This window comes from Vombatus ursinus, unplaced genomic scaffold (assembly GCF_900497805.2).
Source record: "Vombatus ursinus unplaced genomic scaffold, bare-nosed wombat genome assembly UNPS02014799.1, whole genome shotgun sequence".
Lineage (NCBI taxonomy): Eukaryota > Metazoa > Chordata > Mammalia > Diprotodontia > Vombatidae > Vombatus > Vombatus ursinus.
The window spans coordinates 19288826-19306161 of record NW_020954577.1 but is presented as its reverse complement, the minus strand read 5'-3'; the positions used below and the strand labels follow the sequence as shown (position 1 = coordinate 19306161).

Genomic DNA, 17336 nt, shown 5'->3' with positions numbered 1-17336 from the left:
CCCAAGCTTATCCCATCCATCTTCGTCACGGCATTTTTTTCTTAAGCCAGCTTGTTCCCTATCCTTATTTTGTTCGCTGCTTTATTATCCACAGGTCTGACTTTGTCATCCCCTACTCAGTAAACTGCAGTGGCTTCCTATCTCCTCCAGGTTTAAATAGACAACACCCCCGCCCCCATCTTCTTCTACCCATACCCCTCTCCTATCCCCCATTTCACCAAACTGTATTGTGCTCCAGGGACATGGGCCTCCTGGCTGATCCTTGCACAGAATACTCCATCTCAAATGCCTTTTCTCTGCCTGTCCTCTGTGCCTGTCATACTTTCCTCTCTCGTATTCACCACCTGGCTTCCCTGCGTGTCACTCAAGCGTGGTGCTTTTTGGTCGCCGTGGAAGCTCCACCATCCTCGTCTGAAAGGAAGCATTGCTCGTGTACATACATCTCCATTTTGTTTGAGCCAGAAAGATGTGGGGGTGACGGTGTCTGGAATGTTGCAGAGCGAGCGGTTTTCTTTTGGTTCTGTGGCAGGAATGCAGCTTCTGTGAAGATCCCCGTTTTGCCAGAACTGGAGTGTGCATCAGTTGTGATGCAGGAATGTGCCGGGCCTATTTCCACGTCACCTGCGCCCAGAAGGAGGGTCTGCTTTCTGAAGCTGCCGCCGAGGAGGTAAGCTCAGCCCGGCCCAGGGGGGTGGTGGGAGCAATTCGAGTCTTTCTCATGGTATCTGACCCCAGACCTCATTTCATGTGCCCATAGTGAACAGGTTGGACTTGCTGTAAGATTGCCCCTGGCAGACTCTGGAGCAGTGTTCAATGCATTTTAAAAATTGATTAATTCAGTTTTTCTCTTTGTGTATTATTTTTTCCAAAGCATGTACAAAAAGCTTGCATTTGATGGAGGAGCAGTGTGGCATAGTGGGTAGAGAGCCAGCCCCCCCAAAAAAACCAAAAAAGGTATTTAGCAAGTACACAGAAAAATGAAGGACACAATGAGCAAATGAAGGGAAGGAGCTGGCAGGCGCAGTGACGCACCTGTCACCTGTGTTGGAAACGGCATTGAGCCTCAGGCTGGCTGTGGCCTAGCAGGTGGAGTGCTGGATTTCCGTTCAGAAAGATCTGTGTTTGAATCCTGCCTCTGATATTCAGCAACTTTGTGACTGTCGGCAGGTTTCTTTAAACGTCCTGAGCCTCCATCTTCTCATTTGCAAAATGGGAATAGAGATACCCACAGCATATCACAGGGCTGTTTGGATTCTCACATGACGTAATGATTGTAAACCATTTTGCAAGCATCGGGAGCCCTCCTTCGAGTCAGTTATAAGGGTTAAGAGCTTGAAGACAGAACTGTAACTTGTCTCGTTAATAGTTGAAATAGGAATAGATAGTTAAGGTTGACTTCGCTCTCTAGGCAACGTCAAGAGCAATGAGAAAAATTACTGTGGATAGAGCACCGGCCCTGGAGTCCGGGGGACCTGAGTTCAAATTTGACCTCAAACACTTAACACTTAGTAGCCGTGTGACGCTGGGCAAGTTACTTAACCCCATTACCTAGCCAAAAAAAACAAAAGAAGAAGAAGAAAAGAAAGATTATTAATTAAAATGATAAATTTTAATGGTCTAAATTCTCCTATTAAAAGATAACGGGTTACAGAAGGGATCAAGAATGAATACCGATTATTGTGGATGCTTAAAAGAAGCACATTGGATAAAAAAATAAAGCAATTAAGGTCAGAGATTGGTTTATAATGCATCATCGCACCCACAAGTACAAAAAATGGCATCAATGTTATCTGATAATTCTCCTGAATTCAACCTCAGAAACATTGAGAGATTGACAAGGACATTAATTAATAGTATTAAGGAAAAAGTGAATAATAAATATGTGAGTTCTCAAGTTGTGTGCACCAAACATAAAAGAATTGTTAGTAGGATTAGAGGAAGAAACAGATAAACAATTTAACAGTAATACAATTGGAAACTTTAGTATTCCATTATGAATATATGAAATTAAAATAAAATAATTCAGTAACAAAGAACTCACAGATTGATTGCTTATTGTACAGTTGAAATTAACACGGAAGAATGAAATGGGAGAAAGAAAGAATTTTTATACTTTTCTGCTATGTAGAAATGTTCAATATCGAACATGTGCTAAGTCATAGGGAATCTATCCCTTTGTAACTTTCGGGGGACAAACATTCTATATACTGTCTTTCCAAATCACAGTATAATATTGGAATGAAATTATAATAACCTTAGCAAAACTGATAAAACTATGAAAACTGAAAAATAATGATTAAAAAAGATTAAGTTGTAAAAGAAATAAGAAAAATGATAACAGTATTTAAGACAGAAACAACAGTACCACATATACAAAATTGTGCGTATAGACCATAGTGGTCTATAGAGTCAAATTTATATTACTAAATGCTTCCATTAATGAGAGCAAGCAGGGAAAAAGCTTGCACCTAAAGTGCAAACCAGTAGCCCAAAAGAATGTAGAAAAGACTAATTATAAAGTTAAGAGCAAAAATAAATAGAATATAAAATGAAAGAACATTTGAGTTGACTTGATAAAGCCAGAAGCTCATTTGAAAAAATGAACCAAGAATATTCAAGAGGAATACTCCCCACAGCTATATTCTGACAAATTAGATAAATTAGAACAAATAGATGCTTATCTACAAAAGCCTAATTTACCCAAACTGACACAATGGGAAATAATAATTTCTTCTTGGAGGAAGAGAAGTGGATCATCAGAGAATTATCCCACACAAAGACACATGCCCCAGATGGATTAACAGGTTAATGCTTTCGACCCTTCCACAAACAAATGATCCCTGTGCTATGTAGAGCATTCATAAATGTGGAGAAAGATGGAATGTAACCCAGTATCTTTTCTGAAGCAAATGCCTTATGGATTTTAAAACGTGACAAGGATAACACCACAAAGACAATTTCCCCTAATTAGTGTAGAATGGAAAATAAAGAAATAGCAGAACATATCAAAGCAGTAAACACATTATTTACCATGAACAAGCAGGGCTTGGCTCAGTGTAGTATATCATGGTAGCAAAAATCTCAAACTTGTATGATTAAATCATGAAGTACAGAAAACATTTTTTGTTGTTGTTGTTTTAGGCAATTGGGGTTAAGTGACTTGCTCAGGGTCACACAGCTAGTAAGTGTCAAGTGTTTGGTCTGAGGCCAGATTTGAACTCGGGTCCTCCTGACTTTGGGGCCGGTGCTCTATCCACTGCGCCACCTAGCTGCCCCTAGAAAACATTTTTTTTTTTGATGGAACTTAGCATTCATTCGTATTAAAACACTTAAAGAAACAGGAATAGAGCAGCACCTTTTCACCTCTTTTTTGTGTCCAGGATTCCTTTGGTGGTCAGTTTGGTGAATTCTCTGGACTCCTGCTCAGAGTAATGTTTTCAGAGGCATAGAGTAATAATGTACATGAGATTACACTGTAAACCAGTTATACTGAATTATGGTTATCAAGCATTGAAAGTTCCAAGGTCAAGGATGCCAGGTTCAGAATCTTTGGAATAGGATGTTTCTTTGCCGTAATAACAATTACCCACCTGAAACCAAGAGCCAGCATGCTGGCAGTACAGAAATCTTAGGGGCATTCTTGGTGGAGATGAGCAGAACCAGAGTGCCGCAGTCTTTACTTTTATTTAACACAGCAGTAGAAGTTCTTGACATTGCAGAAAAATAGGAACAAAGATATCAGAGGATGTTAATGTTGGAAACATAGGTCAAAGTATGCTTATTTGCTGCTGACGTGATAATAGTGCATCTAGAAAAATCCATTTATCTTTACCAGAAAATTAATTGTGACAATAAATGAGATCAAAGGTCCAGGATATGAGCCTCATCCAGAGAAATCATTTGTATTCTTACTGCCTAGAATCAAGGTTCAGGAAATAATACTTAAAAAACCCCTTCTCAGAATGCGGACCATCCTATCTCCATGGTCTAGCAGTTCCCAAGGGAAAAGAATGCTGCTTTTACCATTGCCTTTCTCCTCCCCTTTAGGAAGAGATTAATCCTTTTCCCCTCCTCTAAGACTTCCCCTTTTCCCTGTAACTTAAATACCAAGGCTTTTTTTCCCTGTACTGCTGGCGTCCTTGGTATAGGGAGTTCCCACGTGCGTGTGCTTTTCTCTTGTAATAAATCCAGTTGCAGGGCATGTCTCATGGACTTGTGATGTTGTTTTTGGTTAACGGTACAGTGGTCTGTACCGGTACAGGTCGTTGCCAAGGTTGACTCCTGTGAAAGTGGCCCCAGGATACCATCTACCAAGTAGACGTGCATCCCTGGAGGGGCGGGGGAGGGGGGCTGAGGGAGCCTGAGCAGCTGGCAGCCCCTTTACTGCTCTCACTGGCCTCAAGCTCTCAAAGACCTGGAGCTGTTTTGGTTTCCAAAGCTTTGGCCAGATTCCCCATGGTGGGTTTTGGGGAGTTTTAGGTAAGATTCGCCCTCATTGAGAAGGCAGGGATTGAGTGGCCATCAGAATCATTGAAAGGATCTCAGATCCAGAAATCTTTCAGGATATGGTGAGTTGGAACCTGAGCAAGGAGTTTTCAGGGGAAGGTGATTAAAAAAAATTCATCTTTCCTACGTAGCTGTGTGTATATATATATTTCCTTTTAATTCTGCACACCCGATGTTATGAAATGACCAGTTCTACAAACCCCAGTTCCAAGCTAGGCTTTTGGTTATGATAGGATTTTATATTCAGCGTTTTTGGTAGTAATTGGGCCATTGGCTTAGACCTGGAAATCTCCGGGTGATGAGGCTGGTGTAATATCTCACCCCTCCCTAAGATCTGCTTCACCCTGTTGACATTGCTGTGCAGCCAGTCTCCTGAGAATATCCTGACTCATCTTTCTATCTGTTGAATTCCTCCCTACCCTTTAAAAGCCAAGTCAGGTGCCACCTTCTCCATGGTGCCCACCTTGAGGTGCTGCCTTCCCTCCCCACCCCTCATGTCGGTCCATCTGCTGCGTGCATCATGGCATGCGGTTTCCAAGGTTCGTGTCATATTCCCTTGGTAAACTGTAAGCACCTTAAGGGCTAGGACCATCCCTTGTCTGCCTTTTTCTTTCTCTCTTCTCTTACCCCACCCCCCTTCCACCAGTGCCTCGAACGGCCTTCTTCACACAGCAGGCACCAAAGAGAAGCCTGCTCCTGTGTATTGGATTGTGATGGTGTTGGTTGTAACAGCATGGGGCTGTGCCCACTTTTGTGACTGTGACTTCCTCACGTCTTGTATTCCCTGTTTGACCCTGTTCTTTGTATGGGCAAGGTTATTACTTGCTTGCTAGTTTCTTGGTGTGTGAAAATGGGCAGAGCATGGGACCACCATGCAGCCGGCTGAGGACATACCGTTGGGGCTCTCACCACTCTTTGGTGTGGGACCTGTTCTCTCATGCCTTGACCGGATGATGTCTTTTCCACCATCTTGAGATGCTTTAGGTCAGTGTGTGAAAGCAAAGCGTCAGGCCAACTTTCAAAGAAATGTTACCCACAGAGTGAAAGACCTCAATGGGGTGGTTCTTTGATGTGTGTTTCAGTAATGTCCACCTTCTTTAATAACATTTGTAAAGTGCTTATCACAGCGTTTGGCACATGGCAGGCATCTAATTCTTATTCGTCCCCCAACCCTCCATTCCATCTGGTGTCAGGGCCACAGGAGCAGAAGGAGCTTCGGAGTCAGGCTGGACCTCCTGTATTCTGTCTGCCTCTGAGATGCTCATGCCCATCCTCTCCTCCACATGTCAGCAGAACTGGCTGTTCCATCTTACTCATCCTTGTGCTTGGGCGCAGATAGTCTGGGCTGGGTATTTGGGCAGGCTGTTGGCTGGGGGCCTTCAACAACCAGCTTTCCTCCCTCCCCAGTTGTTAGTGCCTGGTTTGTACTGACTTAGATAAATCAATCAGTGAACATTTGTTAAGTGTGCCAGGCACTGTGCTAAAACTCTGGGTACAGAAGGAGGCAAAACAATCCCTGCCCTCAAGGAGGTCACAATTGATTGGGATTGCGTGTCATGTTCAGAGGTAATGTTGTCTCTCTCTCTGGGGAGAGACGGTTAGGCTTTTCTCTTTGCCTCCTCGGCCCCTCACACAGAGCTAGGCACACAGGTGCTTCATCAGTGCCTGTTGATTGGTCAGGATTCCCCTTGTCTCATTGTCTCCTTTCTCCATGATAATTGCTGTTCTTTTTCTAAGCAACAACACATGCATGCTTTAGTTGATGCAGTTAATGCTGCCTTCTACGTCTTGGTTTGTTGGGGCCTGAGATTACATCTGTGTTAGGTAAGTTCTCAGGGAGAAATTCTCTGCCGATGTAGCCGGCTCATCTCTGCAGCAGAGACATTGGGGGTTACTGACTTAGTGGTGGCCACACACGAGTCGGCCGAGGTCTGCCAGACTCAGGCTGGCGGCTCCTCCCTGTGCTAGGAGACTTCTCCTCGAGGCACTGTTCTCATAGCAACACGGCCCTAAAGAACACCACCATGATCCAAGTCCTTCTTAGACACGTTGTCCGTCTTTGCCTTTGTGGGCAGGAGAGTCACGCCTGATGACGCTGAATTTGATGTTCCCCTGTGATTCTCATGGAAATGGAAATTATTAAAAGAGAACAGGGTTAAGGAACAATTGTTGACCGTGGTTTTGGTGTGTGGCTCTGGGTGGATAGGCTTTGGGGCCATTTACAGTTTAGTAGAATGATGGATCTGTTATAGTCTGATGCTGACTGGGTTGGGATAATACGTTCTGGGGGTCAGTGGGCTCAGTCCCTTCAAGACAGGGTCCAGGGTCTGTCAGGGTCACTGCACGCAGGAAGCCAGGGGCTCAGCAGGTGATGAGCCTCCCGAGAGTGAGGGTCAGCTCACAGTAGACAGTTTACTGTCACCTCCTCCAGACTTCCTGCCCAACAAGGTGCTCCCGAGACACAGTTCCTATTTGCCAGACAGCTGAGCTTGCAGAGACTTGTGGATTGGGCACTTGGAAGGCTGGTCTCCAGGCCTTTTGTAGCAGGGTCCTTCTCTTTGGAGACTTGGGCTAAGTAAGGCCTGGCCCAAGGGACCAAGGGACCCTGACATGTCATTGCTGCTGCCGCTCCTTGTTCTTCCTTTACTAGTCTTCTTTTTGGGAGGGGGACATAAAAATCAAGAGATTCTTTGCACATCTGTGCATGTTCTCATGCAATAAGCATTTAATGAATATTGATATTTCAGAGGATTTAAACATTTAAAAACAAGGGCTTTTGATGAATCACTTGTGTACTAATGAGGGTTACCTTTTGTAGGGTCAACAGAGAATCACAGGAGAAATGAACCTGCATGTGTGTGGAGCCCAGAGGGTTCCCAGGCTTTACAGAAGTTTACATTTTGATAATAGCAGGACAAAGGGAGGCAGAGAGGCCGGGAAGGGGTGTGACATGGGAGGGGGAGTGTGTCTGCAAAGGTGGGAAAAAAGACAAGACCACTCCCCATGGGGAGGAGCAAGGTGACGGCAAAAGCCTCATTCTTTTCCCTTAGGCACTGCCAGTCTGTGAAGATAGGAGGGTCCGCTTATCTGCAGAGGACCCCAGCTGCACAAACGTCATCCCAGCCTGGCACAGACCCAAGGACACACAGGGAGGTCAGCTTGGGGGGCAAACAACAAATTATGTCAGCTTAGGGGGAGCTTCGTCCTTGGTACATTCAGGGCTTCCTATGTGGACTGCGTCCAGGTTTCTGGAAAATATGGCAGCTCCAGAATACAAGTTCAGAGGACTCCTTAACAGCCCTTAACAGTAGTAATAAGTATTCAGATTAGGGGCTGCTTTATTTCAACCTGATGATACTTTCAGCTAGGAGTCATTTTGCCTAATTAGCATATTTAATTAAAGCAGTTTTTTAATTAAGGCAATTCTTTTGTTATATCACTATCTTACTCTCAGTTTTGGTAACGTGTGACACCCTAAAAAGGCTATTCCTTATAGACTGATTTATTACTTTGAATTTTAAAGTTTTCATAGCTGTTTCTTGTAGACAATAAAAGAAAGATGGGATTTAAAAAAAAGTATCGGGGCCTCAAGTCTATTTGAGTGGCAGCTTCCTAATTATTTCAGCACTTTGTAGCACAAATGGGTAGATGGCGCTGTGTGCATTATGTTAACATCGTGGTTTTTGTAGCCAGTTTAATCTCTTGAAGTATGTTGCTTTTCAGTTGGCCAAGGACGTCAGAATTGTAGTTAACCAGGGTACAGGATGACTCAGGCTGATCTCCAAAGCTCTCAGCAGGCCACAGTAACAGCCTGAATTTAGCACAAAGCAACAGCTGGGGAAAGTGTAAAGTTCTGAAGGAGGAGTAAAAAAAGTCAGCTTCCCCAGCCTGGTGTCCAGGGGTGAGAATCTAGCTAGGTCAACAATTCCTAGGAAAATAAGACCTGAGGTCTTGGTGGGCTACAACATTGTTATTATTTTTTTAAATCCACTGTGTAATTGATGTAACAATAACATAAGGAGTACTTCAGACAAATTCTCTTCAGTGGAAAGAGTAATTAGTTACTGCAGTGAATCACTGATGGATGGTAATGGCAGTGGTTGCCATCTGGTAGCTTCCTGTTTTATTTTATTTTTCCTTTTTAAAAATTTTTTTTGTTTTTGTTATTTTGTTTCCACAACACGACTAATATGGAAATATGTTTTGCATGACTGCACACATATAACCTGTGTCAAATTGCTTGTCTTCTCATTGAGAGGGGAGGAGAGAACTCAGAACTCAAAAAAAAAATGTTAAAAATTTTTATATGTAGTTGAAAAAAATACATATATTTTTAAAAAAAGGCAGTTGCTGATTTGCATTGGTAGAGGGCATCTCCTTGCCAGGAGTTCCTTATATCAGTGAAATCACGGGGCCAGATTTTTTAAAATGACATTAATTACTTAGATAAAAACTAGCTTTACATATTGGTCCTTTGGACAGAAGGCTGATGCATTATTGTACATAGACCCCAAAGGAGACAGATGCCATTATTACATGTTCTTCTGGACAACTGATGTTGCCGCCCAGGTCATAAACCAGTCAAGGCTGAACTACCATGTCTACGTGCAATTGATCACACGCATTGAAAAGCAGTAGCTTTACTAGATAGAAAGTACGTCAGGTGCTGTAATGCCCCATTGGAAAATGAAGTGTTCAGAGAAGAAGCATCAATAAAACATTTTTTTAGAAAGAAAGATGTTCCATGTAACTGAATTTCCTTCTTTTTAATTTAATTTTTTTGTTGCATTTTAAGTTCCAAACTATCTCCAACTCTCCCTTCCCTGCGCTAGAGAAGGCCACCATTTGACGCAGATTCATAAATATATGTAAAACCGTACCATGCATACTTCTGTTCATCATTTCTTTCTCTGGAGGTGAACAGCAGCTTCCTTCATATGTCTGTCCTTTGTAGTTGATTTGAGTATTTATAATACTCAGAATAACTTGGTTGTTCACCATCATTTCTCAAACATTATTGCTGTTACTGTATATAGTGTTCTCTTGGTTCTGCTCATTTCACTTTTCATTATTTCCTGCAAGTCTTTCCGTGTTTTTCTAAAGTCAACCTGCTCATCATTTCTTTTTTTTTGTTCTTTTTTTTAATTCTTTCTTTATTTATTTGTTTTCCTCATCATTTCTTATAGCACAGTGGTATTCCATCACAATCGCATACCGCAGCTTGTTCAGCCATTCCCCAGTTGATGGGCATCCCCTTACTTTTCAGTTCTTGGCCACCATGGAGAGAGCTGCTGTAAATAGTTTAGAACATACAGGTTCTTTTCCCTTTTCCCTGATCACCTTTGGAAATATACTAATAGTTTTGCTGAGTCAGAGATACACATAGACTAATAACTCTGGGCATAATTCCAGTTTGCTCTCCAGAATGGTTGGAGGTTCAGAAAAGCCAACCAGCTCATCAGCCACACCCAGTGTTCTTTATCCTCTTCCACAGCCGTGGCCTGCTTTCTGTTCCTTAGAGAAGGGAGGAAGTTGCCTTCTCATGGCCCTTTGGAGCAATGCCTGCTTGTCATAGTCTCACAGCGTTCCATTTTGGCTTTGCTTTTTGTCCCCTTCATCTCTTGTCGCCATATTGTTGATTGTCTTTCTGGTCGGGCTTCCTTTGCTCTGTGTCAGCTCCTGCAAGGCTTCCTCTCCTCTGAATTCTTCACATTCCACCTTGCGGTCATGTTTCCTTACATTCATGTGCCATGCTTTGTTTAGCTGAGCCCATGTCAGTGGGCATCTCTTTGCAGTTCTTTGCTTTGCTTCTCAGTTGAGAAAGTATCTGGATACATAGTTTAAGTGAATTTGCATTGGGGTAGAAAAATACTGACATGAATTCAATTGCTGTCATTCATGAAAATCTCTGCTAACGTATAGGCGGTAGTTTGTGATGACACAGACTTTCTCTGTTGTCCATACTGGTCAGTAGATTGGGTGCTGGGGATGGGGTATGTACAGGGCACCATACCAGGTACCATACAAGTCAGAGTTTACAGTGACCTGGTGTTTACTGTTTAGGTGATTAAATCATAGGAATTCATTTGAATCTAAATATAATGGTCAATTTTGCTATGGGATGCAGTCTAGGAATTGTTTTGCATGTAATACACGTTTTAAATTTTAAGAAGAATTTTTATTGATATGTTTTTTAATACTAACTGTTTTCCCCAGTATGTCTCCTCATTCTCCCACCCAGAGGCCCATCTCATATAACAAATAGCATTTTTTTTTTTTTTTTTTTTGGTGAGGCAATTGGGGTTAAGTGACTTGCCCAAAGTCACAGCTAGGGAGTGTTATGTGTCTTGATTCCGGATTTGAACTCAGGTCCTCCTGACTCCAGGGCCTCTATCCACTCAAATAGCATTTTTTAAGACAAAAGAAAAAGAAGGGGAAAGAAATCAGCAAAACTGATGAATACATTGAAAAAGTCTGAAAACATATGTAATGTTCAACATTTGTGGACCTCCTACCTCTGCAGAGGGCTGGGGTGGGAATTTTCTTCTCATGTCTTCTTTCGGGCCACATGCAGTACATTTACAATCCCGTGCTGCCTTTTTTTGTTTTGATTTGTTTTTAAACACGAAGAACAATTTACCAACAAATATTGGCAGAAAGCCTAATGGCGCAAAGCACCATGTTGAACACTAAATGCTGTGCAAGAGACCAGCTTCCTGACTGGAATGTGGAGATAAGAGAAAGCAGGGCTGCTGGGATGTGCCCAGGCGGTGCAGGCCAGTAGCCAGATGAGGGGCTAAAGGGCCAAGTGACAGTGGCCGGTCCTGGTCTGGGCAGGGCGTCATGGAATTCGGCCTTCCAGTCTAGCGGTGAGCTTAGGACAGGCAAACTAATTAGTTTTAGTTTTGTGCTAGACAGAATGTAATTAGGAAGGTAAATCTACTGCTAAGAATACCTTAATGCCTCCCAAAGCCATGTAGAAATTAGACGATGTACACAAAGCCTTCCAAAAGAAAGGTGTGTGCGTGTGCAGTGTGTGTGTTTTGTGTGTGTGTGTGTGTGTGTGTGAGTGTGTATCAGTCCGCATCTCTTTAGTAAATAGAAGCATTGAGATGATCCTAGGAAAAGAGAAAAGTGAATTCGTATCCTTTTCCCCATGCATCTAGGTAGCTTCCTCTGCTTAGAGCTGGCCCCTGAGGGTGGCCAAGGAGGTAGCATCCAGCCCGGAGCCCACGAAGAGGCCCAGTCAAGAGCACTTTTTAGTGTTGCTCTGGCTGAACATTCCTTTTTGCACCACGGTGTGTGGGTGTTTATTTGTCTGTCAGGCAGTCAGTTGGGGTGCGTGGGGGGCCCCCTTGTGAAATGGGACTGGGGGCACAGGGGTTTTCAGATCTTGTCTGGGGCACCGCAGGCCTCTTTCTGACCCTGCCTCAACTCCAGGCTCTGCTTTGATAGAGGAAATGAATCCTCAGTCGTCATTTCCAAAGGGATCCTCTCTGAGGGAGCCGACAGAGTAATAGCTTGGGATGCTTTTTAATGAACCTTTGTGTGAAATTTGGAGAGAGTCGAGAGAGGGAGCCTGGCCTCTGGGCCTGCTTACACAGCTCAGTGAAACGCGGAGCTTCCATGTGCAAAGAAGAGCAGACAGAGGCTGGCACCTGAAACAGCAGCTCTCTCGTCTGTACCCTTTCCTTTCCGTTTACATTCCGTCAGCAGCTTTCAAAGCCAGCCTTGGCGGTGCTTTTTTTTCCCTTCTTCTGGAAAAGCTTGGGTTCGAATCCTCTCTCACTGACATTGACCAGTTCTGTGACTTTGGGCAAGTCAGGGACCCACTCTGAATTCCAGTTTTATCCTCTGTGTAATGGAGATGATTCCTGTTATACTAATTCCCTCAAGAGATGGTTTGGAGACCCCAGTGAGATTGGTGTAACGCATCAGTCCACCTTGATGAGGTATGTAAATGTTAGTGGTTGGTTCCTGTGATTAAGGCATAGGCCAAGAGAGGCTTGTCCAACTGCTTTCCTTCCCGTGCCAAAGAAGCTGTAGCTTCAGAATTTGTTTATTAAACAGCAATTTACATATATTTTAATTTTATTGTATTTTACAGAAACATTGCTTTTATAGATGTAAAATTTTGTGTTGTTTTTTAAAAGAAAATCTTATTGATGGAATTCATTGAAAGTCCAGTTATAAAATTGTAAAATTTTGTAAATTATGCATTTATAAAGAGATTGATTCTAAAAAATTTAGAAATAATTGGAAAGTACCTTTCATTTGTATGGCTCTTTGTGGTTTTCCGAACATCTTTATTGACTTTCCTACATTCATCCCAGCACCCTTCAGAGCTGTGTGTAGGACGTTGGTTCCTCTCCTGATTTGAGAGGTGGTAGGTAGATGAGACTCCTGAAGACATTTATCACACACCTGTCACACCTGGGTGTGAGTCCCCTGGACTTAAAGTCCTCATTTTTTTCCCACTGTGCCATGTAGCCTTTCTGTCCTTTTAAATTAGTTTTTTGGGGAAAAAATGAACAAAACTCAATTTTCTCTGCCTACTATCTTGCCAAAACATGTCTTAAATTTCATCTATTTAGAGTTTTAAGATTTCCCATGTGATTTTTCAATCAGTTAAAATTGTTTTCATTCTAAATATTAATGAATATATACTGACATAGTAAAAGATAAACTTTTCATACTGAAACCATTTTTTATCATGGAAATTATAATTGAAGGAGCAGTCGTTTACATAATTTTCAGGTGTTAACTGCCTTTAGTCATTCTTGAAGTAATTTTTCTTCTATAATAATATTCAGCAGAAAACTAAGTTTTATGTTAATGCGTAATAATAGCTAACATTTAGATGGTACTTTAAGGTTTGCCAGGCATTTTATAAAAGTTATCTGATTTGGTATTTGTATTACCATTTTTGAGATGAACACCTTTAATTATCTTCCTTTCTTTTTTGATATTAGGATATAGCCGACCCATTTTTTGCTTATTGCAAACAGCATGCAGACAGGCTAGACAGAAAGTGGAAGAGGAAAAACTATCTGGCGCTGCAGTCTTACTGTAAGATGTCTTTGCAAGAAAGGGAGAAGCAGCTGTCCCCTGAGGCCCAGGTACCTCCTCCATCCTTCCCGGTCCGGTCTGACTTGGTGCTTTTGAACCATTCCTGAGAGTGAAGGAGTGTTGGGCCTACCCAAGCACTTGGGTGGGCCCTTACAGCCTCCAGCAAGAGCCAAAATTGGAGGAGAAAGAAGGCTTTTTGAAATCCTTTGGGGCCAGTTGCTGACGTCCTCTTGGTTTTGAGGTTTTCAGGTTAAACTTTCAAGAGGTTTTATTCTCCTAGAAGGAGTGAACCAGCACATAGCTGCCTCTAAGGGGTGGTCGGTGCCGTGGGCCGTGGGGCCATTTTTATCTTGAAAACAGACGTCCTTAGAATAGGAAGTGAGAACGCTGTGGGGTCGAACTTGCCTTTTGATCTTGCCGGGACAGCACCCACTTGGGACAAGGAAGCCAATGTAGCCTCCTGGCAGAGGGCGGCCTGCCCTTGATCAGACCCTGCCTTTGCTGGCGCTGAGATGTGGTTCAACCTGAGGTGCTGGGGCAGCTCGACTCACCGTGAGGAACCAAACGCAGTTTTGGTTCAGAGGAGTCCCCAGGCTGCTTCTGCTTGGAGTTCTTCCGAGGGAGAACTTTATCCGTTCGACAACTGAGGGAAGTCCTTGGGGCCACACACACACACACACACACACACACACACGCATACACACACATACACACAGGAATATTCTTATTCCAGTTGGACTGCTGTGTGTGCTGTGTATATAAAGTAGTCTGTTGCTTTGGCCCTTTGCTCACTCATACTGTGTTCCAGCCCCGTGAGCCTCCCGCTGTCCTCCAGCCTTAGCATTCCACCTCTGGCCTCCATGGTTCTGGAAGGCCTAGAAGGTCTGTGGAGGTCATCTCAGCCCAGGTGTCAGCACCTATGCAGCAGCCCCCCCCCCCCCCCATCCTCCAGGCACCTCCCTTTTGCTTCCACTCACCTCATTGCTGCACCTGTTTCCAAGGGCAGAGGATGTCCCATCTTTTTCCTTGAGTGGTCCCAATACACAGTAGGTAGTTAATCAGTGTTGGTTGGATTTAATTGGTCTCTGCCTTCCATTTTTATGTCTTTTAAATATATTGATTATTCCTTTATATACAGACTGACTTGAAATCCTTTTCTTTTCCAGGCCAGAATCAATGCGCGACTGCAGCAGTATCGGGCCAAGGCAGAACTGGCTCGTTCCACCAGGCCTCAGGCCTGGGTACCCAGAGAAAAGCTTCCCCGGCCTCTGACCAGCAGTGCCTCGGCCATTCGTAAACTGATGCGGAAAGCCGAGCTCATGGGCATCAGCACAGACATCTTCCCTGTGGACACGTCGGACACTAGCTCCAGTGTGGACGGGCGGCGAAAGCACAAACAGCCGGCTTTGACTGCGGACTTTGTGAACTACTATTTTGGTCAGTATGGACAGGTCGCACACACAGTGAGGTCTGGTCAGTCTTTTCCTCTGGCATTTCTTCCATGCTGTTGCCGAGTCGTGTAGCCAGCCCCAGGGTGTTTACCCTTGCGGTCTGCGTACCTCCTTCTTTAGCCTTAGACTCACCTAGATGAGCCCTCAGATAGTACTGGTGTGCATGTCTTCCTGCTCCTTCAGGCAGGGGAGGGTATTTTGTGAAGTAACGTGGTGGTCTCTTTGGTTTAAATAGAGAGAAACATGCGCATGATTCAGATCCAGGAGAACATGGCTGAGCAGAAGAACATCAAGGACAAGCTAGAAAATGAACAGGAGAAGCTGCATGTGGAGTACAACAAGGTGAGTGAAGGCTGGACCCGTATGTGGACAGCCAAGGCTGCCGCATGACCCGTGAGGGGCGCCATGGAGACGGCAAGGGCCACCAAAGGGCCTGCGAGGGGCAGCCAGGGCTGCCATAAGGCGCCGCACCTCGAGCCCGCAGGATCTGAGTTCGAAAGTGGCCTCAGACTCACGTGAACATAGGGACTATAGGCCAGCCACTCCCTCATCTGTAAACTATAAAGGTTTACAGTTAAACTATAAAGGCAGCACCTGCCTCCTCCTCTGGTCCTCGAGAGGGTCAGTGAGGGCCTCTGCAGGAAGTGATTTGCAAATCTGAGCATGCTCTAGAAATACTAACCACCATGGTCATGTCATGGTCTGGACCCTATGTGCACATTTGTACAGCCATGTTTCTGTGAACTAAGAAATTTGGAGTGCCCTGGATGTGTGAGGATTTCTATTTCATTTCTGTTTTCTTCTGAATTTGGAAGGAGCTCACACTTTAAACTTCCATTAGGAAAATATGGAAGCAAGATACAACAAGAAAACTTGCATTGTATTTTAACAGCATTTCCAAATAAGAGTAGAGTATATTGCCCTTGATTAAACTTCTTTTAAGCCTGCAGGCAGCTTGCCATAGAGGCCCGTGGGCTGGCCAGCAGGTGGGGAGGGCCTGAGTGAAGGCCTATCGCCGGCACATCCCGGCTGTGTGGGCAGGCTCCTCTTTCCGCCGAGGCTGCCCACCTCGGGCTCTCGGGCCCATCACTCTGCTGGCCCCCCGGCTCCTCCCTCTCTCCCACCCTGCGTGTTTCGTTAATCTGGGCAGCCGCTGCCACATCTCCTTCTCTCCGGTCACCCGGACGGCACTCTAGTGCCAGGCATTGTGTGGTTGCCGTATTCTTTTTTTCTGACGAGAGTTCTGACAGATGATCTCATAGATCCTTGGATAGCTGTATCAGTCTGTTCTCAATCATTTTCCATCCGAGTAACTGAAACGTGTTTTAGACACAGCAGTCCCTGAACACCTATGAAGAATGTTTTGGTGACTGAGGGGTCCGAGAGACCTTTGGATTGAAGTCCACCTCATGCTCTCGAGCAGTGTGAAGCATAGTGACCGCATAGTTGGCCTGGGGGCTGGCCTGGCCTAGGTTCCAGTGCCTCGTCTCACACACATTGGCTGGCAGGCCCGGGTCACTTGCTGAAGTTCTCAGGGCTGGCAGGCTGTTCTTCCAGACTGTAGACTGACTGCCCTGGTAGAGGTTCCCCCCACACCCTGGGAGAGCCCCCAGGGCCAGACCAGAAAGTGAAACAGCCGCCAGTGTGGTGAGGGTCATACTGGAGGGGCAGCCGTCTGCGGGGCCCAGGGGAGCACCTTCCTGTCATGACTTTTTCTCCCCTTCCTTTCATTAGCTTTGTGAATCTTTAGAAGAACTCCAGAACCTGAATGGAAAGCTCAGAAATGAAGGACAAGGGATCTGGGCCTTGCTGGGCAGAATCACTGGACAGGTGGGTCTTTCCCCTGCCATCCCCCTCTGACGTCCCCTAGCCTTCGTATGGCTCCACAGATGATTCTCCAGGAATCGTCTTCTGGTCCATCTGTCAGCTTGTGTTTGGCTGAGCCCAAGCGATGCTTTGGGGGTAATGATTTCTGACTGAAGCCTGTGGAGAGGTCCATAAACCACCCCCTGGAAACCTGCAGCTTAATTTTGTTGTTGAAATAGCTGTTTTGTTTGCAAAACTCTTCCATTTGCACTCACTGATTGCCCTGTCACTGGTGATGAAGCCAGACCCAAGCACCAGTTAATCCTGGCAAATTCTCTCCTGCCCCTTGGGCAGGGCCACGTGTTAGGGAGGGAAGGACAAGTCTGCTTCTTCCTTCAGGAGTGCAGAGTGCTTGTGGTCATTGGCACAGACGTGCCTGGCTGGCTCAGTGTTAGGAGTCCTCGTGCTGGGAGGAATGCTTGCGGGATTCTTGGACGACCCTTG

General features: G+C 44.7%; 1 protein-coding gene across 7 annotated transcripts in view; it reads left to right on the top strand.

The window, feature by feature from the left end:
* PHF14 (PHD finger protein 14) overlaps nucleotides 1-17336 on the top strand; it is a 174495-nt gene that overhangs the window by 41302 nt on the left and 115857 nt on the right. For all 7 annotated transcript variants that reach the window (XR_003569997.1, XM_027872045.1, XM_027872043.1 and 4 more), the window contains exons 7-11: nucleotides 530-667; nucleotides 13479-13625; nucleotides 14742-15012; nucleotides 15262-15368; nucleotides 16761-16856. Coding sequence is in view for 6 of the 7 variants with exons in the window: in XM_027872045.1 (XP_027727846.1) it covers nucleotides 530-667; nucleotides 13479-13625; nucleotides 14742-15012; nucleotides 15262-15368; nucleotides 16761-16856 (759 nt within the window). In the remaining variant the exon portion in view is untranslated. The remainder of the gene's footprint in view (nucleotides 1-529; nucleotides 668-13478; nucleotides 13626-14741; nucleotides 15013-15261; nucleotides 15369-16760; nucleotides 16857-17336) is intronic.